The 27,022-nt window shown below is 39.3% G+C and overlaps 2 protein-coding genes and 1 long non-coding RNA gene across 5 annotated transcripts in view; 1 reads left to right on the top strand and 2 right to left on the bottom strand.

Annotated features, from left to right (window-relative positions):
* Positions 1–6,789: 6,789 nt before the first annotated feature.
* LOC111261613 (uncharacterized) lies at positions 6,790–8,646 on the bottom strand. Its single transcript, XM_022835225.2, has 4 exons — positions 8,494–8,646; positions 7,714–7,771; positions 7,209–7,342; positions 6,790–6,965 (listed from the first exon to the last, which is right to left on the bottom strand). Exons 1-4 carry the CDS (start codon positions 8,521–8,523, stop codon positions 6,948–6,950), a joined length of 240 nt encoding a protein of 79 aa, XP_022690960.1. The 5' UTR covers positions 8,524–8,646; the 3' UTR covers positions 6,790–6,947.
* Positions 8,647–8,708: 62 nt separating this feature from the next.
* Positions 8,709–15,767, top strand: LOC111261607 (ATP-dependent RNA helicase DDX42). 2 transcript variants are annotated; one of them, XM_022835215.2, is made up of 11 exons: positions 8,709–8,824; positions 9,820–10,067; positions 10,519–10,762; positions 11,155–11,344; positions 11,821–12,045; positions 12,270–12,439; positions 12,749–12,955; positions 13,279–13,609; positions 13,881–14,061; positions 14,461–14,851; positions 15,202–15,767. In XM_022835215.2, the coding sequence occupies exons 2-11, from the start codon at positions 9,826–9,828 to the stop codon at positions 15,382–15,384; spliced, it is 2,364 nt and encodes a 787-aa protein (XP_022690950.1). In that variant the 5' UTR covers positions 8,709–8,824; positions 9,820–9,825; the 3' UTR covers positions 15,385–15,767. The 2 variants fall into 2 exon arrangements, with proteins under 2 accessions (XP_022690950.1, XP_022690951.1); XM_022835216.2 differs by lacking the exon at positions 9,820–10,067 and having other exon boundaries at positions 8,727–8,824.
* Positions 15,768–16,595: 828 nt separating this feature from the next.
* LOC111261616 (uncharacterized) overlaps positions 16,596–27,022 on the bottom strand; it is a 57,216-nt gene continuing 46,789 nt past the window's right edge. For both annotated transcript variants that reach the window (XR_002681109.2, XR_002681110.2), the window contains one exon: positions 16,596–18,652. This is a non-coding gene — a long non-coding RNA (uncharacterized LOC111261616). The remainder of the gene's footprint in view (positions 18,653–27,022) is intronic.

Genomic DNA, 27,022 nt, shown 5'->3' on the forward strand with positions numbered 1-27,022 from the left:
CGTTACTCTGAGTACTTGTTGCGATATCAGCGGATAACCTCATTAGTAATAGACGAATTACAATTAATTTAGTTACTTTTAATCAACAGACACTCACAATTTTGCAAAGCGATATCTAACGTACTAATTTTTTTCATAAGTTTTAAAGGTAACATTAATGTCGTCACCACATGGCCGCATGTTCTATATCCTCTCGACAAAAATTGGCCTGAAATTTTTAACTAACATCGTATGTATGCATTTTAGCCAGACAGAGTCCTACTTTTTACAGAAGTGTTAACCTAAGGCGACTTTGGAGAACGCCTTTTATGCGCTATATTATAGCTATAATTCAATAGCTTACAATAATCATACCTGTTTTTGGCTATGTGTGTAAAAATATAAATACTTTGATACTGCTGTTATAATTTACTGCCGCGCTTTTATCGTCTTATATCCGTCAGCCGCCAATGTCTAGCACACCGTAGTTGTGATTGATCGATGTTATCAAGAAAATGACCGGATAGCACGTGTTCCTCTGTCCTAAACTGAATTGTCGTATCTCTGCAAAGGGCTTGGGCCTTTCCTAATGATGAAACGACATGTCGAGTCGCCACTATGAAGGTTTCTCGAACAAGCCGCCCTAGACATAACTTGGCATCGCTTTGCGTATAGATTATAACGATAGCATCATATGATAGGTACACTGCACTTTAAGATGAAGTTTTGCGAGAGTGTTGGATTACTGCGGTGGATAAGTTGGTATTGTTATATGACGGATGTCTACGTAACTAATGATGAGCCAACCTGCTCTGCATTATCAAATCTAACGACAAAGCGTGTGCTAAAATTTAAATCTAAATGGGTATATGTGCGAGTAATATAGGAGTTTATTGTAGAAGTAGAGGATACGTTGTTTTGGTGTATTACTCTAACGTGCAATAGCTATTTAAAAGCAACGCATTCGTAGGGCTTGCATGAGAATGAAGCCGTTTTGGAGTTTGTCTATTGTGTATAAACATAGATTCATATAAATGCTGGTCATCTAGCGTTTGATGTCCAAAATATCCAATTAAATCCAGCCATACTTACGAGAAATATGTCTAAGTTTCCCACACGGTAACGGTAACGGAAGGTCTACTAGCATCTTTGACTGGTCGGTTAGAATATTGCGCTCGGTTCACTGACGAGATTAAACCGAATAAACAAACGTGTTCTACGGAAATAACGGTGCTAAAACTCACCCATTTTCAGGACAAATTAACTTGTTGCTTCCTGGAAACGTTATGGTTATCCCGAAATGACAAACTGAGCTATATGAATGTATATCATTTGTCCTAGAGTGGATAATTATTTTTGTACGCTCTACTAGGTTTTGACGATTTGAAAAACGGTTTTCTGATAATGATTGCGTATGTCTTGAACCTAGGGGTATCGTTTGTAATCTTCGTAACTGAGTCTTCTAACATATTTCTATTGCTAACATCGTTATGTATGCGAGAACAACCGGTAATTTTGTAGTTGAACTATAGTATTAATTATAAGAATGAATAAGTGTCAAGTCTCCTTATCGACATCTCTTTTCACGCTAGTCATTAAGAAATTTTGTTAAAGATAAAAGCTTCCCATTCTTACATTGGATGGATTGTGGCTAACTGCAAATAGTTACATACGTTACAATTCAGTGATAATCGAACGTTTGAGCATAACGTTTACTTGTCTGGACTCTGCCCTATTAATTTTCTCTAACTTAACTATCAGGCTGTCAGCAGCGGATTTTCACCGAAACAGCGACAAGGCGCGTCACGAAGACTAAAAAAACAAAAGTCTGAACAGCGCAGACTAAACTCGAAACGACAATGCTTTACAAGCGTAGAATAATTGCCTCTTGTCTCAACATTCTCTGTCTTAACTTGAATGCTGCGAACGGTGACGCTTGTCATATTATTACCTATCTAGAATACCATATGTGTAAACTTGTTTAAGTTGAAATCAAGTTTAATTTGCCTGAGTGTCACATGATGGCTACTCGATAGAATCATAACGACAACAATGGCATGGGAAAAATGCTTTTTTTGAACATGAACGATTTCAACCTTTTGTGTCGGCAAATTTTTCTATCCTCAGAGACCTCTAATTGAGATACACACAAAAGTAGATAAAAAGAAGTCTTGTAAAATAAAAGTAAACTCATAAATAATAAAAACAAATTGTTGTTAAATGAGTCCACGACATAAGATTATTTCTATTCCAAATTTGCATGCAATATGCAGTGAGTTTACACTATTTGAATTAATATTTATTCATATTACGTTAATATCGTCCTGACAATCTGCACAAAAATTAGGCGTGTAAGGTTGCCCTTAGAAATAAAACATACCTAAAACAAACCATGGATATATAGCTTATTAACGGATTCTGATCTGCTGTCATCACCAGGTAATTTAATTATTTGTTATCGTATTACTCATCCGTGTAGAGGTGAAACTCTGCAAAACAGGCAGTTATTTTCTACAAATGGCCTAACAAAGTTCCCTACTTTGAACCTACCTAGAACTTAAGCCCACCCACTTCTTTTTTTCTAGTACTTTGCTCATTTTGTAGCGAAGTCAACGCATAACCTGCGCCTCCTAAACAAAGACTTCAAAGCAGAAACTATCCGAATGCCTTCCGCAACGGGCGCATTTCCATCTGAAGTGCAAACTTCATCAGCGTGTCGGGTTCCACAATTTGCACAAGCGTTGTTCGCCGCTTTGGCAGAAGCTCCTGTACTCGTAAGGCTATTGAACACAGCAACAATCTCAGAGAACTTCCGATTATAGTTCTTCCGAGGATCAGGAACTCTTCTGCCAACAACCAGCTCTCGAACAAGCGATGCACTCAATCGCAATGTTGCCTCTAGCTCGTCGTAATCTGAATTTCCATAAGAATCTGATACTGAAACATCTAACACCATGTTGAATGTACGGCTGGTCTTGCCTAAAACGTAGCATTCATCAGATGTCGATCAGAACTCAATTCTACAGGTTGCTGAGCCAATCCACTATAATAGTTAAAATGAGATGAATCTTCACCAGCCACAAAAAAGCGCACAAAACAAAAATCTATGATCGATTCGATATAGAGCCCTTGAAAAGGAATAGAACTCCAACGGCTGTGGCTAGTACCAGACGCGTCGCAACAGAACAAGTAAAAGCACCAAATTACTTCACTTTAGAATTGTATAGCCCTCAAATGATGGCTTGCAGCGCTGATACAGCTATTTTTATTTGCATACACTTATAAGAACCACATCCCTTAAGTTTCCACTCAGGCGATTAATTAATTCTGTTTGTATTTGAAGAGTTTTGCGTCTTACAGCTGAGCCTACACTCAAAATAGGCTTTAAACTCTTCTGGCCTTAATGTTCGTCAATTATGTTTAGTATGGGAGTAAATATTAATTTTATTACCTCATAGAGATTTATTAGTAATTTAAAATAATTCACATACTTACTATGCTCATGAAATAAGGGGAGGGGCACAATCCGTTCGTTCGAGCTCAAGCAGCCACTTCTGTACGTGCTCTTCTCGTTGCTTAACAACATGTTGGATCAGGCGCAACAGCAACAATATGCAACTATAAACATTTATCTGCTGAACCAGCCGTCTCCGTCGTCGTTATTACTTCCCTCAAATATAGGTTACCTCGAGTGATCTGCACGTTGCAGTGCAAGTCTGGCTACCGTTTCGACATTGGTCAACATCAACGATAACAACGAACCGTATACAAACCTAGTAAATCTCAAGGCACGTCGAAAAAATCGCTTTTAATTTAATTGTCGGTTAGACGACCGGATACGATGACAGCTGGTGTTCATTTTTAGTCTGTACCTGATGCTAGGACATCGAAGAGATTCGACGAAGTACAAGCAAGACCAAGCTTGCGTAATACAAAGCAAAACGCTGTAGGATCAAGTGGGCCCACATCATGTGCGCACACCGCCTAATGCAGGCAACGTCATCAAACAATCAATTGCATATGTACTTGCTGTTAAATTCACTCATTTTGTAAAAATATAAAAAACCACAGACACATAAGGCATTTTCGTTAAACAGGTGTTAAAACATTTTTGCAGATTTTCAATTACCTATATACATGTAAGTATCTAATGCTACCACAAAAACTTCAAACAAAACTCAGCCTAAGATATCGTTTAGTTCATTGGTAGTTTTAACAACCAATAAAAAACAGAAAAAACCTATTACCATATATTCGTTGTTCCTATAAAAAAAAATCCCTGATCTAAGCCAAAGTGGATTTACGCCGTTTCAAGATTTAAGTCGACTCGGTAACGATGCCGAGAATCACATTTGAAGCGCATTTTCGCTATTATCAGAGCAAATGAATAATTGCTCTTTAATCTACAGCTCAAGAAGTTTTATATTACTGCATATGCGCGTACTTAATTACATAAGCACGCGACAAACCTAGCCACAGGTTGGGACGTGACTTTGTAGCCAGTTTTTTTTTTCTAAATTTGCTGTCAACCGTGTCCTTTTGTTATTTTCTAGTCGACCTACTTACTGCAACACATTCAAGCCGTAGGAAATGACAGGGTAATTACTACGTTCTTTTTTACCTTGTGGGAAGCGCTGCTTAGTTACTGTCATGACAGCGCCAGCGAGCACCGAACCATTTTTCTCTCATAAGTTTGATCTCTGATTTCGAAAGCATTCTATGAACACGAGATAGAATGACATACGGAAAATATATCACTGACCAAATCAGATCTTACTTGAAATGACAAATGCAAGTGAAACATGATTGAAGACTCTATACGAAATTTGGTGCCAACTCATTTTACTTCCAGCCACTGCCCTTAGTTCAACAAGCAATACTGTCATCAATATACCATTCAAAATCGACGTCAGAAGTCTTACACATAATAAAAATATTGTTAGTCAAAAGTCAAAAAAGTTACTTCCTTCCTCAACAATTTTTCAAAGCGGATAGTTAAACGATCCTTAAATGCAAAACTCTGCTGAACTCTATTCTTTCAATCATAATAAAGGTTTGGAGCTGTTATAGGTGATGGTTCCAATAAAGAAAAAATGATCTCCAGAGAAGTTGGCTTCGTTGAGAGACTGTGCGTATAATGTCAAGGTCTAGTTTTTAAACAATAGTTATGCTATTTGTTACCATTAATACAGGATAACTGACTTAATAAAACTCTGAAAACAAGCCAGTCTTTGGCATCGATTATTTCGGCGATAAGTGGGAATTACGTCTTTCTTTTTTCTATCCTTTATTTAATTAATAACATTCATAACACCTCAATACAACAATAAATCATGACAGCAATAAATCAAACCCCGTCTTTACTTATCAAACTAAGAAAACACATTGTTAAATAACATATATTTTTGCATCACGCAACCCAAAATGACCCGCAAACCTGACCTACCTGAACGTGTTGAAGTATATTATTAAATTCTAATTGATTAAATTTAAAAGATTTTTCTTGCGCAGGGGCATACAAGGTGATATATTGCTTATTTATGTAAAGTAGTTTTAGAAATTTGTTAGTGGTGAACTGGAATATGGGTTTAAATTAATTAAAACAAGAGCCTAGGTCACTGCGCAGTTTTGTCACTTCGCTTTTTACTGACAACATAAAATTCTATTATCAACCTTTTTTTTTTTATTGATTTTTATGATACGGCTAGAGCTATGCTGGGGCTCGAGAAATAGATGTAAAACCTTTAACGGATCTATCAATTCAATATACAAGCAAGTAGCAAAAAATCTTATTTCCCATAGAAAAGCAATACATTTAAGATAAATAAAGCTCGTTTTTTTTGGTCTGGCTGAATATCGACTCGTACCCATGAAATCCGTCTTTTACATTAGAGGTACATCAGAACTATTTACTGCTGGCTCTTTAACCTCTACTACTATCGTGTGCAAGCGGTTCTCCTTACGTCGATCTTTCGCTAAATTATGAACATCTTCCAAATTAATTTTTCCAGAAACCTTTTGCGTTAAGTGCTATATTAAAAAAACCAAACATCCTTTAGACTAGGGCGCTTCAGAAATTCTCAGTAATTATCGGTGTGATATTTGCAAGAAACTTCGCTTTTACTCAAATTGCATTATTAACCTGCAGGTAAAAATAGTCACAAAAATGTTCAACCTCTTCGGAAAAGTATTTAAAGAAAGGCAGACTTTTGTATGAAGTTTTACCAGTTCACACAAAAAGGAAACAGACCGAGATGATTTTGGAGACCTGGATTAATGAAAATACTTAAAACTACATAGAAGATTAAAAATGTATATTAGTACATGCCCAATTCATAAGAATATCTTAAGATTAGGCATAATCAAGATCACAGGGTGAGTACACTTTGTTCACAGTAAGAACGGGAAAATTAAAACATCAGTCGAAGTTATGTAGTTCATCGCCGGTGCAGAACCTGTACTAAGATGAGAGGAATCGCATTTGTTACAAATCGACGTAAGGACAATAGCCCTAGAGAATATGTGTGCCAGCATGTCACCGGCAAGATTGTCCATTACGGTACAATGCTGCTAAAAGTTTCGGATTCTATAAAGAAATTAGATATCGGATTATATATATATATATATATATGACCCGATATCTAACATTAATACATATATATGTGTTAAATATTAAGGTTTCTTTTTGTATTGGTTAAATTAACCAAATAATCTCTTTTTGTGGCGACGTCTCTTTCTACCACAAATCTAGATCTCTTGATCTATACTAAGTTCTCTAGTCCCGCAGTAAAGTAGCGCAACCGCAAACAGTAATATTTAAGGTGCACATGCCATTTTATTTAAGTGAGTTACTCATGTACTACAAATAAAAATTTAAATTGTGTATTTAGTTAATCTATTTATTTACGTAATGTAGCTTTAAAAAGATTCGCAAAGAGTTAATATTTTGTCTACACGTCAGATCCATTTTAATAAGCACCGCCGCTCTGAAATGAAAAATGGCTTTTGTCAGCTAAGCTTAGTATGTTACAGAACCATTCAGTAAACTTCTTTCATTCGCTAGCTAAAAAAAAAATGTTAGCTTATTACATTCCAACAGGCAAAATTGGCTCTAGAGGCCAATCAAATAGCATTTGAGGTTACCTAAAGCTTAGATATAGCTTTATTGTGCGTTAGGGCTCGAATTAGGCATACATGGGTACAAAGAAGCTGAAAATTGGCCCACTTACCATAATGAGTTCGGCTTCATGCTCGTTAATCTGGAGCCGAGCGTATTTCTTTGGCATGACATCTTCTTCGATACCGGTGCCACGGGGCGACGAGCCTACAGGGGCTGACATTCCCGGCGTCGATAAGACTCCTCCTAATGATAAGCAAACCGCCATATAAAAATTCGTGCACAACATACACGGGGAATCAACATAAACCGAGGAACAAAATAAAATCATACAAATAACGAGCCGATAAATGGTGGCCAAAAGTGTTTGCAATTCATGAAAGCAATTTCAAGAGTACTGCAACAAAGGCTTAAATGTAAAATTAACGAAAAGATATGTGATAAATAAACAAATGCTTAATGAACTCGTAATGAAACTTGTATATAATAAGTTCTGGTATAACGAAAGATCACAGCCAATATTCATGAACGCGTTTGCTCTTCTCAACATTTGATTTTAGGCCAACTATCTACACGATACTAAGCATGTTTGAATTGCCTCAAGAGGTAACACTTACCAGCAAGAGGACGGCCCCCTTTTCTAAACTTAATCAATGGAACGTGAGGCTTAAGGGCCTGCAACACAAACAAACACTTAGTTTAACTAAGGGCCACATAACGATTATATGATGGGACACAAACTAACTACCGCATCTATTAGAAGAAAGTTGTGGGTTCATTATTATAATAGCAGCTATTACGATAAGTTAATAATATTCGTCGGCTGGTGGGCCGAGAGGCTCCGTACAAAAACATTAAATGTATATAGATGAAGCCAATGGCATTGTTGGCAAGAAATGGTAACACAATATATCTGTGGCGACAATCGTTTCAGTTATTTCATTAAACAAAAAAACGATAATTGACATTGAATAATACAAAAATTATAGAAATATGGCTAGCGCGAGAAAATGCTTACTAGTATTACACAAATTAGACCATCTGCCACTACACAGGCTCTAGAATACGTCTCTCATCACTAACGCTTGACAGACTACGAAACGTGCCAGGAAAATACTATTTCTCATAAACTAGATTGATCGACTCCAGTGTTTGCTAAATAGATACAAGTTCCCTATAGACGCTACACTAGGGTAGAAAATTCTAGAAGCGGGATTTTAGTATGCAACCAGGCTATATACGTGTTTTGCGGACACGGCGACCTTCAGTCACGATTCGAACGTTCACTATGAGCCAGTTTTTGCAAATCAGCTGTTCGACGGTTACCGTCCACTGGCGCTGGCCCTTGCCTTACCTCTGATCTAAAGTGTATTTCTGCATTTCTAATCGATACAAACCTTAAGCACGCTGCCAGCCACCCCCGACATTTTCCTCGGATCGATCGGGTGAATAAACTGCAATTGCTGTTGTTACAGGACTGTAACAGACCGGGAGACCCCAAAAAACCCAGAATCGACTGATCCGGTGAGCGTATCCAGGTATCGTTACCTAACCCGTGTGTTCGCCATCGTTTCGGCGTTCGCTGACAGGGGGCCCAAAACAAAACATAAACAAAAGAACCATACAAATGGCGGCCTCCAGTCACATTTGTCTGTGAACGGCTTTCTTTGGAAAGATTGTGCTATAGTGACATTTCCCATTGTCTCACATATTTCACACGGGTCACCGGTATGTATCGAAATTCGAGTTAATAATGCAGTGAGAGGTTGTAGGACTGGTACGCGTTTATAATGATGTGTACATGAGGAGTTAGACAGTTCGGTCTCCTAACTGATCTCCTATTATTTTATAGTTCAGAAGCATGCTCTGAATCAAGTGATCACTCCTCGAAAATCAACAGAGCATGAGAAAATAGTGTTTCAAATGTGATAAGATTGTATAAACAAAATTTCAATATACTCGATTCAGTCCGTTACGGAGAATACTTGATATGCTAGTTATCAAGCCGCCTATTATTTTTGACTTCGGTATGTGCTAAAACACGTTAACTACAACTAGAGTTTTTGTAATGGTCATAAATAAAATTTAATCCCTTGCTTGTTTTCGGATTCTATTGATTAATAAAGATAAATTTTTAGATATTCTCACAAAAAAGAAATTTTTTGTTTTCAAGGCAGATATAAACTGATAATAGTGTTCCTTATAGTTTGTATGCGCAATGAAATAGACTGACATTTACAACTCATTCAAAATATTTTTGTTACGATATTACAGTGTATAATATACTTACTGGTATTACAGTCTCTTTCGAATATCAATGATCTAGCTCACAAGGTAGAAATAATTACTTTAACTGACTAACCAGATCAGTGTGGAAACTGTCTCTATTTTCAAAAACACGCTGTTTGTTAGTGCATTGATTTAATGGAAAAAAGAAGGGTCTACGATAGCCACATCGTTAGAAGGAAACGTAAATTAAATGTACCAGTTATTCCGTTTTACGTTTCGTATCATGGGTTAACTTCAATATGCTCTATCATCGCTCTTTATAAAACGGCTTTCAAGCTTACAAGCGAAGTAAGCTGCTTGATCTACACAAAGCGCGGATGAGATTGCTACAGGTGCAATTAATCGTTCGCAAGCAAATCTGTGACCCGATCCGAAGCAGTGTTCTCTGAATGTTTCCTGTGCGTTTATGTACGATCCATCATGCGCTGTTTCAGCTAGCAATGTCCCAGCGAAGTGGAGGCGGTGGAAAATACAATAGCAGATACGATGGGGGTGAGTATTCATCATATGGAACCTCTTCCCGAGGAAATAGCGGTGGAGGGTCGAGAGACTTCAGAGCTGTGGCACCCCCAGCAGCTCAGGCATCAAATAGAGGCTACGCCAGACAAACGCAAATCACCACCGCCGCTGCACTGATGCCCACTTATGACCAGCTAATCAAGAAACCGCGTACTGAAGAGGAGTATGTGTCATTTATAGGATCGAAAAGTCGAGAGAAGAAGTTATGATATACGAATGGGAGAGAAAAATGTCAAAACGCCATAAATGATTTTAGACTGTTATTATTCCACTAATTTCTTTTCGCTTTGAAGTTTCTTGAAGATCTATGAAAACGTTTAGTTTACAAACATTTCGTTACGGTACGGTAGAAGTATATCGTTGCTTCGCTATGTATGCCTCCGACTAGCAGGTTTTTATGTATTAAAATATGTGTTTCCTATTATGTAGGTTATGTAGGATAAATTGGCGTTTTTGCGCTCTAATGTAATTGTCTTGTGTCATCAACATGAGCTACAAAGTATATAGAAGTAGGTCTGATACCGTTTGTAATGGACTTGCACAGTTCTTTAATGAGGAAAGAATGGTGATACTGATCAAAGCATGAATCGCTATACGATGTGACCACTTTTCAGCTACTGGAACGAGGATGACGACGAGCCAACCACGACGTCGAAAGTAAGCAGTGAGCCGAAGGCTCCAGGAGATGGTGAAGGTTCCGACTCGGAAGAGGATCCTTTGGATGCGTTTATGGCGGGACTTAGCGAAGAAATGAAAGAGAGTGACCGGCAAAGCAAAGCAAAGAAAAAGGGGGATCGGAGCGATAAAGACAAAGCAAACAAGGGTATTCGCGATGATATTGAAATTGAAGATGATGAGGTTTGTTGTACTCAGACATGTTATAACATTGAGCATATTATGTATACAATTACACCACATGTGCCTTTAAATAAAGCTTAACTTTATTTCGCTATATTAACTAAGTAATATGCTCTTCATTAGAGTGCTAAAGAAGAATCGTGCAAAAAACTATGCATACGTAGTGCAAGCATTTTTCGCAAATCTCAAAATTGTAGGGGTTCATTTAATATCGTCGTTATTATGGTAAATAATTATTCTATTTAGGCAAATAAAAAAACGTTATTAAATAGTGTTTGTTTTAAAGTATTAGCGGTTTCTGATAGAGACTGAAATGTTTGGCAATTTATTTGTACCTATTCTTTGTGGTGAAGTTTCGAGTAAATTACTCATATGTAACACGCTTTTTGTAGGAGAGTTACTACCGCTGCGTGAAGGAAAATCAGTTGACAGGAACGACAGCTGATGATGATGAGATCGAGATTGAGTACGACGAGGATGGTAATCCCATCGTTCCTCAGAAGAGCAAGTACATCAAACCATTACCAAGCGTCGATCACAGCATTGTGGAGTATAAATCGTTCGAGAAGAATTTCTATAACGGTTAGTTCGTTTCGTTAACGTGGTATTATCAGTCATAAGAAAGACTCTTGAATACTTTTGGAATTTAGTATTTTTTAACGAGGAAAACAAAGCTAATGATTGACCGTAAATAAGCTAAACTAACTATTGCTTATTTAGTTGCAGGTTCTTTTATACTATATAAAAAAAAGTATACTTGTTATCTTTACATATTTCCATACGGCAATGTATATGTGTCACTGCGCATATTTATAATATATGGTAAGCTACAAATATTCTGTAGGCCATCGTTAAACAGGTGAGATCTCGCTTGAATAAATCCCATTTGGTAGTGTGTCGTCAACACAATATTTAAATATTTCTTAAAATCTAACACAGTTACTATTTTCTGATGTGGAACTGTATGTGTTCTTGTAACAACATATAAATTAATTCTGGAAGATTGCTGGACGTAGTTAACAAGGGGCCCTATTATATTATTTGTTTCAATATTTCAGAACATCCTGATATATCGTCGTTAAGTCCAGACGAAGCAAACAAGCTTCGCCAAAAGCTGGGCATTAGGGTACTTGGAGTGATGCCCTGTAATCCCGTCGCTGCGTTTGCTCACATGAACCTCGATGGTGGTTTAATGAAGGCGATCCGGAAAGCCCAGTATGAGCAGCCTACCCCTATACAAGCACAGGCAATCCCACTGGCGCTAAGTGGAAGGGATATTATAGGTGTGTATCTCTATAGTGAGTTAAGCTAGGCGAAATGTGTCTAATAAGTTCAACTGTGTTGTGCTGAATGTGCCACATTCTTCAAGCAAACTGGCAGTGTTTCTATATTCATCTCACCCATATTGTCATTACATGATTGCCAAACGTTTTCTTTAATAATACTCGAGACGATGCTATATCGGATTACATACGTAGTCAACAATATCGCAACTTTATTTTTATAGGGATTGCCAAGACAGGTTCAGGAAAAACTCTTGCCTTTCTTCTACCTTTGCTGGTGCACTTGATGGACCAAGATGAACTTAAAGAGGGGGACGGTCCGATCGGTCTTATACTGGCACCTACACGAGAACTCGCTATGCAGATATACACGGAAGCCAAAAAGTTTGCTAAGGTAAGGATGCGATTTTTTGGTATAGTGCAGTGGAAGTCGTAATGCCTTTCGGTTACTCATACTTTTTTTTTGGAAATATAAATTTAAAAAAGAATAATTGCAAACGGCAATAACTACAGTATGAGAAAAAAGATATACATTAGCAGTATATTGTGTATTTGAATACATAATATGTTATCATCGAGTCATGAAGGCAATGGCTGTAGCTAGCATCGTATAAGAACACTGAATGTGCCTTCAAATAGAGCTAGATTCAAGCTATATGTTTCGTTTTATCTTGATGAAAATATGCCATATATCCTATTGCAGGTGTACAACGTGAGTGTGGCGTGCTGCTTTGGTGGAGTTTCGAAATGGGAACAAAGTAAAGCTTTGTCAGAGGGTGCCGAGATTGTCGTTGGGACACCCGGACGAATGATTGATATGATTGAGAAAAAAGGTACAAATCTTCAACGGGTGACCTTTCTTGTTCTGGATGAAGCTGATAGAATGTTCGACATGGGGTTTGAACCGCAGGTATGTTCATAAACGAGTTCTGGAATATTGTAATGTGATAACGGGTCGTTTTGCTTCTTGCAACTTTCTTCACCTGCAAAAAGTGGCGTCATTTAATGACGCAGTGCCCTATACTTAGCAACGTATTTCATTAACTTTGAGATCTAAGTGCGAAGTTTATTCATAAAATAACAGTTACGATAAAATATAAACGTATCTCTTCCTTTATAAGTGCGAAGAAACCAAATATTGGGATAGATCTACATGTCTTTACAGGCAAATGCGAGTGTCCATGTCAGAGCAGTTGGAATGATTATCCTGATACAGTTATTTGATTATTATAGGTTCGTTCTATATGCAATTGCGTACGCCCAGACCGACAATGCCTAATGTTCAGCGCCACATTCAAGAAGAAAATCGAGCGACTAGCCAGAGATGTACTCACTGATCCTGTCAAGATCATTCAAGGCGATATCGGCGAGGCAACTGAGGACGTTACTCAAGTTATGATATTTATGAAATCGAAGGAGCAAAAGGACATCGACAAAGAAAAATTCTTGTGGCTAGGGGAACACATCGTTGAATTATGCAGTCGTGGAAGTGTACTTGTGTTTGTAACGAAGAAGGCGAGTTGCGAAATTGTAGCCGAAAAATTACGGCAACGAGATCATAAGTGTAAGTCACACGCTGCTGTGGAGCGGGGGGAAAAAGAATTTTTAAAAGGTTCATGCGTATAGTTTTTTATTTCAGCTTTCAAGTTCTTCTTTAGCTTTGCCGTATCTGTCTCATCGCACAAATAGGATTGTTTAGCGCCTTTTGTTTACCTCAAAAATCATTATAAATTAGCTTATCTAATCCTTTCATATCATGGTTTTTGCGTCAACTGAATATTATATTTACTAAAGGACTCTTCGATTTGCTTTTTCGTCATTGACTTTACTTTCAGTGGGAATGCTGCATGGAGACATCGATCAGACAGAACGTACAAAAATTATTGCGGCGTTTAAACGTCAAGAGTTCCCGGTTCTCGTGGCATCCGACGTTTGCGCACGTGGTTTAGATATTAGCCACATTCGTACAGTTGTTAACTTTGATACTGCCAGAGATATTGATACACATACTCACAGGTAGGAGCTTGAGCGAAAATTAAGCTATTTACAAACGAATTAAGGGCAGATATTCTTCACTCATATGCGGCGGTTGCAGAGAATTAATTTCGAATAGATTTAGTTTTTAAACAGAGTTGCGTTATAGCGAACGAGAGAACAATCTGAGTGCGAAATTTTGCCACTACAGAGAAAATCCAGTAAAATTAGCGTAAGACTAGTTTGAACTGTCACTTAGTGGAAATTAGTTTTAGGAGGTCAGCGAATTTAATAGTCCGCCGGAGCGAGTTAATATGTCTTTTTACTGCATTGGACAAACCTTTAATATATTTGAGATTATGAGTGTATAAATGAGGATGTTGTTAAGAAAAACGGTGCAGTATAAGGACAATTATTTATGCCGTTTATATCTTGTTCCAGGGTGGGTCGAACTGGTCGTGCCGGTAATAAGGGCACAGCCTATACACTAGTTTGTGAAAAAGATAAAGAATTCGCTGGCCATCTGGTTCGTAACCTTGAAGGTGCCAATCAACACGTGCCTCAGCAGCTCATGGACCTAGCTATGCAGTCGCAATGGTTCCGGAAGTCGCGTTTCAAACACGGCGGCGGACGTGGGAAGCAGTTAGAAATGAAAAGCCGAGAAAGACCAGGATTGGGAAGTACCGCATCTTCAGGAGGCGATGCATCAGCAATGGACCAAGCAAGGGCACAGGTGTCGGCAGGAACCATGAGTTTAAGTGAAACGTTCTCCGCCCATACATCTGGAGACAAACCGGTCAATAGGTTTTCAGTGATGAAAGCTGCTTACGGGGTAAGCTAACTTCTCTAAGGACAACTGTGTGGAACATGTGCACACGGTGTTTTAAAGCTTATTCTTTACAACTGAACTCAAGAGAAATCCTTGTAACTTTAGAAATAGCTGACAAAATCCTTTTTAGCATTTAGCCAGCACTAAACCTTATTAAGGAGCACTGTAGCCTATTGAGGCGGCTATGTGGCTCGTGGAAAAATTAAGTTTACCAGTCTTCCTTGAACACAGTTTCTTCTGAAATATATTTCTACTTGCTTTACTGAAATAAGCAACACACGGAATCACTGCACAGTAGTCTATCGCTACACTCAAAATCTTATGTAAATTGCCTGATTTTTTTTTCTATGTAGGCCCAATATCGTACTCAGTTCCGCGCAGCGTCGGATCAAACACTATCACAGCCGTATACCCAACAGGCTCGGTATGGCCACATACCCCCGCAGAGGACCCCTGTGACACCTCAGAGGCCACCTACAGCTTCGCCCCCGTCAGGCGGGGGCGAATCTCAGAAGAAAAGGTCGAGGTGGCACTAACCCATGCATCAATAGCTGGCCATTTGGCCGTACCGCTCTCGCCTGCGAAGACCACTGCTGTATATATTTATTATACGCAAACATTAATTGTACGATTAGCTAATTGATGACGACAAGTCAAACAATATTCATTCGTCTTCGCATGTGTGTGCTCTTGGAAGGAAGATCATTGTGCGAGTAAAAGCACAGCAGACCATAGGCGCAGATATAGATACCCACCCGCGTGTGTTCTTGAATTTTCATAGACACACTTACATACAAACACACACAAACACACGCAGATACATACGCCAACTTAAGTAGACTGCCGAGTGATGCAGTATTCGTTTGAATACAATTGTAAATCAAACCATTAAATATAACTTAACAGTGGCCACTGTGTATTCCATTTGTCGTCATTAAGTAAATAACGTCTGTGCCGATATAGGAAGGCCTGATTAATTAATCTTATATTTGCCTGCGGACAAAACAAATGCAACTCATATGTCTGTATGCAAGTTCATTAGTTTTTTTGTTGGTACTTCCGAAAAGATCTAGACAACAAAAATTGTAAAACATATTGTAGGTTAAAAGGACGTAAGCTATATAAATGCAGTTGTAGTTGAAATTTATAAGTTTTGGGAAACAATTTTTGCTATTCTGAGTCACATTTCGTCTTCCAATATTTTATAGGCTAAGAACTTCTAATAATTATGAAGTAAAAGTAAGCGGTAAGTAAGCCTCATTGTTTGGTATTTCTGGTACATGTTCAATATGTTCCTTTATATACTTTTTTTTATTAGAGTTACTGTTTAGTTCACAATAGTATAATTGAACCAAGATGTTTTTCAATACTGCGCAGTTTGAGCCATTATGACATCTTGAGTTGATCACTGTTAAGATCAAGCAGCTGTTTACGGAGAATGAAGCCGCGTAGAAGTAAAATACCTTGTGGCTTACATTTTATCTAGCGACCAGCTTGTAATGGTTACAATATTGCTATACCTATTTCGTAAGGTAATATACGAAATGTGGACATAAGATGAATAACCACCACAAGTTTGTTTTAACCGATCTCATTTAACACATAAATATTTAAGACGTCAGAAAGCTTTTTGTTGCCGCCTGGTCAACTCTCCAACATAGCTTCACCAAATCAAGTACACGGGTTGCGATATTTGAATCGCACCAGATATAGCGGTTTAAAAGTATTTCCTAATGTGCGAATGGTCTTTTTATTTTTTTTTTAAATTTTAAATATGGTTATTCAACTTTCTTTTTGTTCAATACAGTGCCCCGGGAAAATTCTGCTTTCCATCAGTATCTTCTTCGCTTCTTTTGCTTTTTGAGTTCCATACCTCTTGTCTCATACGTCGTGTTCAAAATCCAGCTCTTTTTATCTTGAGCAATAGAATTCACCATGGTGTTAGTCCTAAATGGGTGCCCTAGTTTCCCTCAAGTTCTGCTTCTTCCTCTTCAAAAAGCGTATACCGCTTTAATGTGCGTGTAGCCACTGTAGCGCCCACTTGTGTTGCGTCTGATATAGAAATCATTAATGGGAGTTTCATTTAAATCTTAATGAAACCTCATTCCCATGTACTGAATCATCCCTTTTGAATGGGTTAAGTATTCTTCTAGATTGATGGTTTCACGAAAGCAGCGCTTCGAGTCTAAGGGCTTTATCATTTGACATGCGACGTGTTACATAGTTATACCCTAAATACTGAGAAAAATTGAATTTCCATGAATTGACTTCTGGCCAGTTGAAAATACGTCTGATATATTTCATGTACAATTTGCAGAATTTTAATCAACAAAAAACCCATCTGAGGCATAGGTTCGTCGTGGATGAGGCACGATTCCATCTCTACCGTCAGCCAGAGAGGGACTAGGCAAGAGAATGGTATAACCGTGGACAGAAGTCAGGTCCGGTTCCTCAAAAGACTTATAGACTGTTAACACGATAGTTGAATGGAAGAGGACTTAGTGGCAACGTCAGATGACGAACGATGATTTCACCGTTCTGCCTTAGTTACTTCCTTTGAGTTGTTACGTTGACTTCTGCCTGCTTGTTCTCCCGATTCAAGTCCGCATAATCACGGGGCATTCCATGCCCTAAAAAGGCAATAAGTGAGTAAGCATAGCCCACTATCGATTCATTTCGAGAAGCTATAAATGGAGAAATTACATATGGAAACGCGAATGGTAGGTGTGTGGCTGTTTATAAGCTACCAGAATGCTGGAACAAGTGGGCAAAAAATAAAGCGAGGTATGTCCAACATATATTCTAGTTCAAACGTTATACAATTCCACAGATCGTCGGATCCATTCGTAACAGCTCAGTAGCTTTAAGTAAGCATACTTCAAAGAAGTGTTTGGAGTTTAGTTCAAGCCTGTACTATATTCGTTAGAAAAAAAACATGCCGTTATTAGTCTACTGAGAATTATTTTATGGAATAGGCTGCCTTAGAGGAATCGTTTTCATTCAAAGTTTCAGGTTCCACCACCAAGAATGATTGACATTATTCTCCAATACCATATAGTTTTTACGATATTGTTCCTTGCCTCGACGATATATTTATGTTTTACGAAGCGAAATATACCATCATAGAATTATTATCGATAAATACACCACATTCAATAAATGCGTTAAAAAATAAACATTAAAGAGTCTGTCTTGCTTACTAATATAGGCAAAGCCTGGTGTTCTAAGGCCAGTATAAAGCTCTGCCCTTTTAGCTGGTGTTTGCCAACGAAGAATCTACTTGTTTGCCTAAACTACTAAATGCCTACTAAATGTTATGTTTGCCGGCGAATATTACAGCCACAATGTCATATACAGACAGGTATGTACTGCTCGTAAGGAACGCCTATTAATTAGCCACTTCAGGTGCATTGTGATGGTGTAACCAGGAGGCCTAAAATTTGATTTCTAGCTGGGACTCGTTGATTATTATGTCTATTGATCTGACCACGATACATATTAATGTTTAATTACTCTGAATGTTACTGCGCGTAACATATTTAAGATTAGTCCTACAGCGCCAAAGACATCGGGCTTTTAGAAACGTGGTGCTGTTGAGAGGTTCCAACCCTATAGAAACGATAACCTAATCTTTATTAATACAAAAGGTATACTATTTATGTGCCGTTGACGGTATTTACAGCAAACTCTCTGCTCTCCGGCGCAAAAACGGGCCTCATAGTATCCCTGTAGAATCCGCAGAGTATATAAACCGGTTCATATAGCTTTATGTGTATGATGGCGTCCACGAACGTGAAACAATAGCTGAAAACGAGCCAACGCATTATTAATAAACGAACAACTTTTGTAGGTTTTTATTTATTTATGAAGGAGTTGATAAAATGTCTTTCACTGTAAGGACTGAGGTCCAGACAATTTTAAGTGAAAACAGCCGAAGATGAGGTGCTATCCAGTTTGATAATCTATGGCAATAATCTCACATAATCTTCTACATGTGGCTTATTATCGTGCACAGGTTAAACCTACTTAAGTAGCGGGTCGGTTCGACATCATAAAGTAAATAATCGATAATCATATAAACATGTATTGATTTATTAAAAAAAATACATAGACCTTGATTAGATAGATTTTTTAAGGTGAAACCTGATCCTCAGAGCTTCGTTTATTATTACCATCACCTGTGTATATATGGATATATGTGTATACCTCAGATCAGAAAGATAGCCTTTCGTTCAGCTCTAGCATCCCGAAAATTGGCAAGCGTTCGAGGATTTCCAGTTTTCTTTAGCAGCTTCGCAAACATGTGTTGTTGTAAAATTAATCAATATAAAAGATCAATGATGTAGCAGGGTGTATGATACAGCCCTAGTAATAAATGTACCCGCTTTACGAGTCTCCCCTCGAGCACCGTTTAAGAAAGAATTCGTAGAATGAAAATTACATCATCACATAAAAACAACTTTCACTCGGGATATATATGTTGGACCAAACGATAGGTTTCATCGCGTTTAAGCAGATACACTTCTAGGTAGTGATAAATTTTGTCAAAGAGCACAAATCAAGTAAGCGTTGTAGACATCGAAACTGAGTTCTCTTCCATACTCAAATGCCCATATTGATAGCTTTGATTAGAGCTTATTTTTCTTGTGTTTTTTTGTTGTTTTTCCTGATGATAGCGCTATTCGGTTTTCCAGCGAATGTAAATTAGATACTCTAAGGAGACATAAAACAACTCCATTGTGCGGCACAGCGCGAAAAGAATGTAATAAAAAATACTATTTAAAATTGCGCTCAATTTTAATTTTACTATTTAAACAGTTTACCTACAAATTAACAACAAGAAATGGCTGATATGGTTCAGTGGTGCTATGGTGCAATTCATGTCAGCTGGAAGTTCCTCCAGATTTTTCTCGGCAGCAGCCAACAGCTTTGGGTACTACAGGACTCGCTACGTAGTTATCTCGAACTTATCCGTATTTCTTCAAATTTTCGCATAATAACTATATAACCAGGCAAGCGAAAGTTTCTTAACTTTCTTGAAGAAGTTTTTCTCATTTATGAGCAACCCTTATGCATATAACTGAGCTCAAATACATTTTGCTAATTCCAGTTGTTGAACACTTATGAAACAGATAGCCATCCATGTTTGCCTGACTAAGGCTTCCTGTTAGCATCAATCATTCTCAAAACGATGGACTCATGGGAAATTGTTCACTTCAGTCATCTTTTTTTAATAGTTCATTTTCCTACCCATAACGTTTTGGGAGACGACGGGATTCACTTGATGTGCTCAAACAGTTAAAAGGTCTCTGCGGTTCACAGAGAGTCAGGCGACAATCTGCGGAGATAACGTCTGAAGAGGCGGATGACGCGATTTCCCAGATGACGCTGTCACCGTCGTGAGTCCCGAGTGAACCGATTTATGAAGTGGTATTTCAGGGTTCGGGAGTTTTTGTTGGCTCTCGAAAGATCACACTCCAACAGAGCACTTGAACCGAATGGTGTTCAATACCAACATGTCAAGAAGGTTCTCGTGTTAGCACCGGGCTGAATGGCATGAATGGTTGAATCAACATGCCTTTTTTGAAGGGCTTCTTGGTCAGTGAAGGGATGCCGCGCTCCAAGTTAACTCAAAACAAGAATTACCCAGCATAACCGGCCTCGTGGCGAGCAATTACAAAGAAAGCTGTTTAGTGCAGGCTGCTAACCTATCTAATAATTAGACAGGGGAGCAGTAGCCAGACACCGTATTTGCTGGTTCGAGATCTGTCTTCTACTCCAAGCAAAGAAGCATCTTATTGCCTATCCTAGCAGAAATTGGTAATAGTCGAGCAGTGACAGCTATGGAAAAGAACAGTATAGCGTTTGACGACAGAGTGGCGGAATGGAACTTTGCAGAAAAGCAGCATGCCTTTATAACCTACAGTGTTCGTACAAAGGGTAATCAAAGCTCGGTCTTCTTCTTAGCCTTGTGCAAGGAATTTCAAAGCAATTTCGGGGCCACATGAGTTTCTTAGAAGTCACTTTCAAATCACTGGACTCTTGCAACGTTCACTATTCCAGTTGCCTTCTTTAATTTTTCGATGCACAGATGATTTATGCGGTAAGTTGCATCTACCTATAGCCAGGCTCCATAAAGCTGTGATTGATCGAAAGCTAACATCGATTATTGTCAAAGGTAGAGACGGTGCCGTTCGGACGAGGAGAAGGCGGGAAGTAACACCCTCTATCTAGTTACTAGACCCCTAAATTAGGCTAGCAGCTTTCTTTACTTTGGCTGCTCAGCTCTTCCAGTGGCGAAAAATCCTTTTCACACAACACGAAGAAATGCAGCAAAGCTTTGTCCACTATGGCAACTGTCAGGAATGCAGCCATTGTGGCAATTTGCGAGTGACGGTCATGTGAGCCCTAATATGGAGAATTTAGAACAGTTAAATCAGGGAAAAGCATGTTACCTAAAGTAAGTGATGGCGCTTCATCGCTACCTGTATCTAGTACATCCTTGTAAATAGCCCAAGAAACGGAAAATACAAGTCAACCTTCAATTTGAACTGCCAAGAACGATTACCTAAAAAGAAGCGATTTAAGCATGGTAGTAAAAATTCGCGGCAATCGACTCAAAACTCTACAATATCACAGCAATAAACATACTACATGAAAAAAATGCGTGACAGGATGAACCGCTATGTCATCACTTGTTTTGCCTTACATTGTTTCATCGCAAACAATACCTGACTTGAGGTTTCCATAAAGTGAACGATCGCTGCTCTGGTGTGAGATGCGGAGCGCCTCTCATGTAGTACCGCGTAATCTTGATGTGCCTCCGCCAGATGGCCTAGCCCACAAACAATGAGCACTACATACTTAAATCACTCAGTGACGGTGACATCAGGTAATGACATTACATATCATCATCAACCTGATATAAATAATTTTACTTGTGCAAATTGTGATTTTGTGATCTTAAACAAGTAGGCTTTTTTATACCTTACCGTTGCTATATTTCTACGCCAAAGGGCAGATCAGTATTCACATATGTACGTGTAAATGCATGTCTATTGAAACTGTTGACATTTACCTATTAAAGGTAAATAATTGATATGGATCAATATAGATCTTGTCTTATTGTTTCAGGAAACAGGATTATGAAATGCTACTTTAGAGTGATAGTTTAATTTTAGATTTTCCTCTGCTATCTTGTCATAAATATAAAACCAAATGCCTTAACTTTTATGTGAAGTAGAGTATCATGCGTTACGTGTGTAATAGCATAATTAATCTACATACGATCCTCATAAAGTGTGTTTAGTAAAGGTTTTTAAATGAGAACCTGCCTAAAGGAATAACATGCCTTGCTGAAGTCAACTGATTAATCAATCTGCGACCCGGTATTTAAATAAAAGGCGATTGGAATGTACTGTAGTATAATTCATCCCTTTTCTTGCTTCTTTGAACGAGATCCTACTAAACCAGCTTTTCTTTCTACAATTTTTATGTAAAATTTTCGGAAATGCGCAGTCGTTCTCTATTTTGCTGAGCTAACTTTTTCAAATCTTGTAGATTTCTAGATTTATGACTTGTCTAAAGGGGACAAACCTAGAACAGGTGAAAATTTCCTTTGATATGACAAGCTTTAATTATGAAGTTACGACTAGTTCCGTGTTACCAACTGCGAAACTGACCGCCTAATTTTCAATTGTTGCTTAATGAAACGAAGACTTAATAATGAACAAACGCAAAACGATACAAAGGGAATACAAATCAGACCAATGGCATTGATCGGTTAGAATATATATGCTCCATAATTTGATAATTTCTCTTTTGGAGATCAGGTTCACTCCCCTCTTTCTCGCTATTGTTGCCATCGTCGTTGAAGTTCCGGCTGAATTTCATTTTCTAAAGACCCATAATAATATCGGTGCAATCTATTATGCAGATGCTATTTGTTTTTTAGTTCAACTGTCTTCCTCTTTTTCTGAGTCTTTGCTGTTCTTCTCTCGCGCCACTCGCCCCAAATCATCTGGCAGAGAATGCAGCGAACGCTCACCCTTTCCGACTGCGACGCCCTCTCCCGGCGAGCCGCGGCACGATGACGCGATGGCTTCGGCGGGCTCCCGCGTTGGCCAGACCCAGCGACCGGCACTAGGAGACCAGGTCTATGCTGGACGTCGTGTTATTTTACAGAAATATCACAACAAAAGTTTTATTCGATTTTGCGCCTGTCCTATAGGACCGACGGGGATAACGCCGATTCTGTCAGCTGACAGAACGTCGCTCGACAACCAGAAAACGAAACGTTGAAATGCTTGCTCTGCTAAGCTGCTATCATTGTCATAGATATTACATTGTCTATATTTTGTTGGGGTGTGTATGCGTGTGTCTTTATGGTAAACACTCTGTTGTTGTATCATTGTGTTAGAGTAACGAGGAAATGATTGTCAACGATTACGAACGAATTTCGACTTGAGGTGGAGGTTTAATACGACTTTATATACAGTTGTATATGGCGTGTATTTGTTAGCGAGATCGCAACAGCGGGAACGATGACAGCACGAAGGACGGCAGCAGCAATAACAGGAAATATCTGATTTTCTGCTGGATGTTGTGCAAATACGTATTAATAGCTACCGATATCAACTTCTATTCGGATAAGAGTGTTTTTGCCAAATCATTCTCATTACGGAATATCGCTTCATTGTAAACAAAGACGACGCTCGTTTTTCGTGTACAGCCCTTACAACAAAGGATACTGCCTTCTGCTTCAACGAAGAGTGTCATCAGCAACCTCTTGAGCAAAATCGACCCCGTATCCGTGGAGAGCAGCAAAGGTTAGTACTATATAGTCGAAACGCAACTGTGAGTTTTACCCTACTCGAAGCGGACCATCAAGTCGCGTGCATATCTCGATAGACGTCCGTGCCCTTGTGACCCCCTACACAGTACGTACAGCTATGTGAGTGCAATAGAACGTGTGCTTACGGCATAGATTATCCAACACTGCCAATCGTCGCTGACTTGCGTTGACACGCGGATACTAGGCAATCCAGCAGCTCTGATTCACTATATGTTGAGACAATTTCACTTCGATGCCACCTTCGCATCGACCTTTCTCTGTTGCTACTCTCCGTCACAACGCTTTAACTAGCGAAACTATATTACTTGGCCACTGCGATCGAGGCGAAGGTAGACACTTGTCTCTTTTTCTGATGGTGATGATTCAGATCAGTTGTTTCCGTAGCTGCCTACGCAACTGTCTATTGTCAGGTTGTCTCCAGCAATTCTCAGATAAGTAGGCACAGCACGAATATCCACAGGATTCTAGCTGACGTCGAGCATTATCGGCAAAGATGATAGCGGCTACATGCTGCACATTAGTTACATATTGTCATAGAGATGCCGTTGCGGCTGACACTTCAGCAGATGCGAGAGAATGAGCAGTCTGTCTGTTAGACCCAGCAAGCTAAACAAGATGGGACGAGAAAGAACCATAGAGCGTGACGAACGGTCCGTTGATGCATCCATCGCTACATCTTCCATCATCGTCTCTATTGGCGTATTCTTTGCTATTAAGGAATTCGTCTTTTTCATCTTTTGGCAGATATTCAATGTTTATGTGTTACATAGCTATCTGTTTTCCCTGTTGGCTCTCTGTTCATCCCGCTGTTATCTACCATTTTGCTGTTAAATGCCACTGTCTGGGCTGTCGCCGTCTGGATGATCGTCATTGACTTTTGTGTTAGCAGCACAATCACTATCACAGCACCGCCGCTACGTTCCGCAAGGGATTGCTATTGTTGCTACATGGTCGGCATATAGCACTCACTCATTGACTTTTATAGTCGCCACCGTAACTCCCTTTATTGTTGTTGTAACTGCTACTGCCGTTCGACCGTCGACAGCGGTCATCCGTCTCTTCTGGCTAACCGATGGCCAGTTTTCAGCTCTCTGCTTGTGTGCATTCATTGCCATCGGACCAGTTCGGAGTTGGTCCCGCTACTCGATGGCGAGCTGCAGCAGTGAGTGATGCTAAGCAGCCATTCGTTGTGGCGACTGTTATGGCCATAACTGATGTTATTTGGCTAGCTCGGTCCTCATGCTGTTAGGGGTGATAGGTGCCGCCGTAGCGCGGTGCTGAAGGTTTTGATGCTGTGGCCGCGTAGGTAAGGAATTGTCATTTGTGTATCGTCTACAGCCAGTTGATGTTGCGTCTGCTTTTGCTCCGTTGCCTCCCTCATGGCCTCATTTCCTTTTCATCCTTTCAAGCACGCTCATGTCTGGTGCGAGAAAACATGCTCGCGAACGTGTGTGTGTGTGTGTGTGTATGTGTGTGTGCGTCTGCGCGCATTTGCAGCTCTCGGTTGAGCTCCTGCATGGAATAACGGGCCGCTCTGCTGATCGCTCTACTGCCAAGTGCATCTTGCCATCTTTCCCTCACATTTTGTTTAGTGGAATATCTGGCGAAAGGTGAAAAAAGCCACTATTCCGCTGCTACCGCCTAAAAATCCACGGGACAGGAAATGCGTCTGCCGCAATTGTCGCTACTGCGACCGTGGTTGAGAGAATAGTATGAAATAAGCGAATCAGAAGATTCAAATATAGCTCGCAGATACGACGCCACTCAATTTTTACTAGGAGCAGAGGCGAATACAGGACAACGATCGTCTACTTAGGCTGTCAGGGCGGGTAAAGACTTGTGATGAACAGAAATGACGCGCGCCAGTTCGCACCGTTTGGGGCGGGGGCGGGTTCGTGGCGACGATTGTTAGTTTTGCGGTTCGCGTATTCGGAACGGCAGTCACCAATGATGAAGCGGCGAACTACAAGCTTCACCGTTTCATATATAGCGCGTTCGAGTGCTATATATGCTAATATATATATATATATATATATATATATATATATATATATATATACTGCTGCTGGTGATAGTGGTTATGCCGATGTTACTGCCGACTTCAATTGTATTTGTTCTCACAGCAGAGTTCGCTTGAACTAAGCGTTTAGTCAATATAAGAATTTAATATCGCGGCCAGGTGCTGTAGTTTGTGGGCTGTTTGTGTAACTGGGCCATACAGGTTACATCTACGCTCGATTAACTCCTTCAGAAACTCATAAATGACCTCAGCTGAATGAAAGCCATATGCTTGTTTCGTGAGCGCCGTCTAGATCCGCAGTTTCCGTAAAGGAAGCTCTGGTAACTGTAGGCTCATAGTACTCCACACGTTCACTTTCGTGTATGGAAAAGTTGTCACAGTTTTTTAGGCACGGCATTGTATTGCAAGTAGTGGCTTGTATTTACATAGGAATGAAGTGTGCCTTATTTGCTTTCTAACAATAGAGCTGAAACAGGATGCTTGCGAAGATTTCCATCGCCGACTCTGGACAGAGAAATACCTAGCTTTAATCTATCGTAGTCGTTTACAAGTGTACAGCAGAGTAGCTTTCTATAAACAAAAGCGTTGGCGCTTTTTCTGAAGCGGGATCTAATGTAGCGATTGGAAACCGCTTCTTCTGTAGCTAGGAGCCTCAGGCCACGACGTTCACGTAGAATCTACTTGTTCTCGGTGCCTGTTCTAAGAACTAGCTTTATATTTGACTAAGCACGAAAGTATATGGTAATGTCTGTCTCAGCTGGAACCCTCATCTATGAAAATCTGCTTTTCTAAATACGTCCCACAGTATTTCCTATGCGTCCCGGGGCCTTTCGTTTCGAATATGCTGTCGTTTCTCATTACGCAATATAAACTAGGTCTACAGTAGCGGTAGAAGTTCGGCAATAATTTAAAGCTAGACATTTCATCGACAAACAGAAACAGTCTTAATTATCGAACGGCTGAATTAAGTTTAATTATTGAACAGTGAACGGCTGAAGAAGACTGTTTGCTATTTCTAACCTGTTTTACTGTCTCTCACTCCTCCGCTTGATGTTATATATAGCCTAGTTTTACGTCAAAATAAAATTTCGAATCAACTGTGATAATTTATGTGGGCATGTACTATGGAGACGTACTCGTAGTGGAACTTCAGATCGCCGGTCTTTGCGAATCGAACGCTTGCAGCCTACTAAGTTGTGATGTACGGACCAGTTTATTCTGCGATCATATTAGCTGTGTGTCTTCTAAATCCAAATATATCCGGTACACTGATACTGTTAAGTGCATACAATGATGACTA

The sequence above is a fragment of the Varroa jacobsoni genome, unplaced genomic scaffold (genome assembly GCF_002532875.2).
Source record: "Varroa jacobsoni isolate VJ856 unplaced genomic scaffold, vjacob_1.0 scaffold_573, whole genome shotgun sequence".
NCBI classification, from domain to species: domain Eukaryota; kingdom Metazoa; phylum Arthropoda; class Arachnida; order Mesostigmata; family Varroidae; genus Varroa; species Varroa jacobsoni.

Coding starts and splice junctions, on each gene's coding strand:
- LOC111261613 (XM_022835225.2), bottom strand. CDS start 8,523: ATGTCGGGGGTGGCTGGCAGCGTGCTTAAG. Junction 7,772..8,493: donor TGGCTGGCAGCGTGCTTAAG/GTTTGTATCGAT, acceptor TTTGTGTTGCAG/GCCCTTAAGCCTCACGTTCC. Junction 7,343..7,713: donor AGGGGGCCGTCCTCTTGCTG/GTAAGTGTTACC, acceptor GCTTATCATTAG/GAGGAGTCTTATCGACGCCG.
- LOC111261607 (XM_022835215.2), top strand. CDS start 9,826: ATGTCCCAGCGAAGTGGAGGCGGTGGAAAATACAATAGCAGATACGAT. Junction 11,345..11,820: donor CGAGAAGAATTTCTATAACG/GTTAGTTCGTTT, acceptor TCAATATTTCAG/AACATCCTGATATATCGTCG. Junction 14,062..14,460: donor ATTGATACACATACTCACAG/GTAGGAGCTTGA, acceptor ATCTTGTTCCAG/GGTGGGTCGAACTGGTCGTG.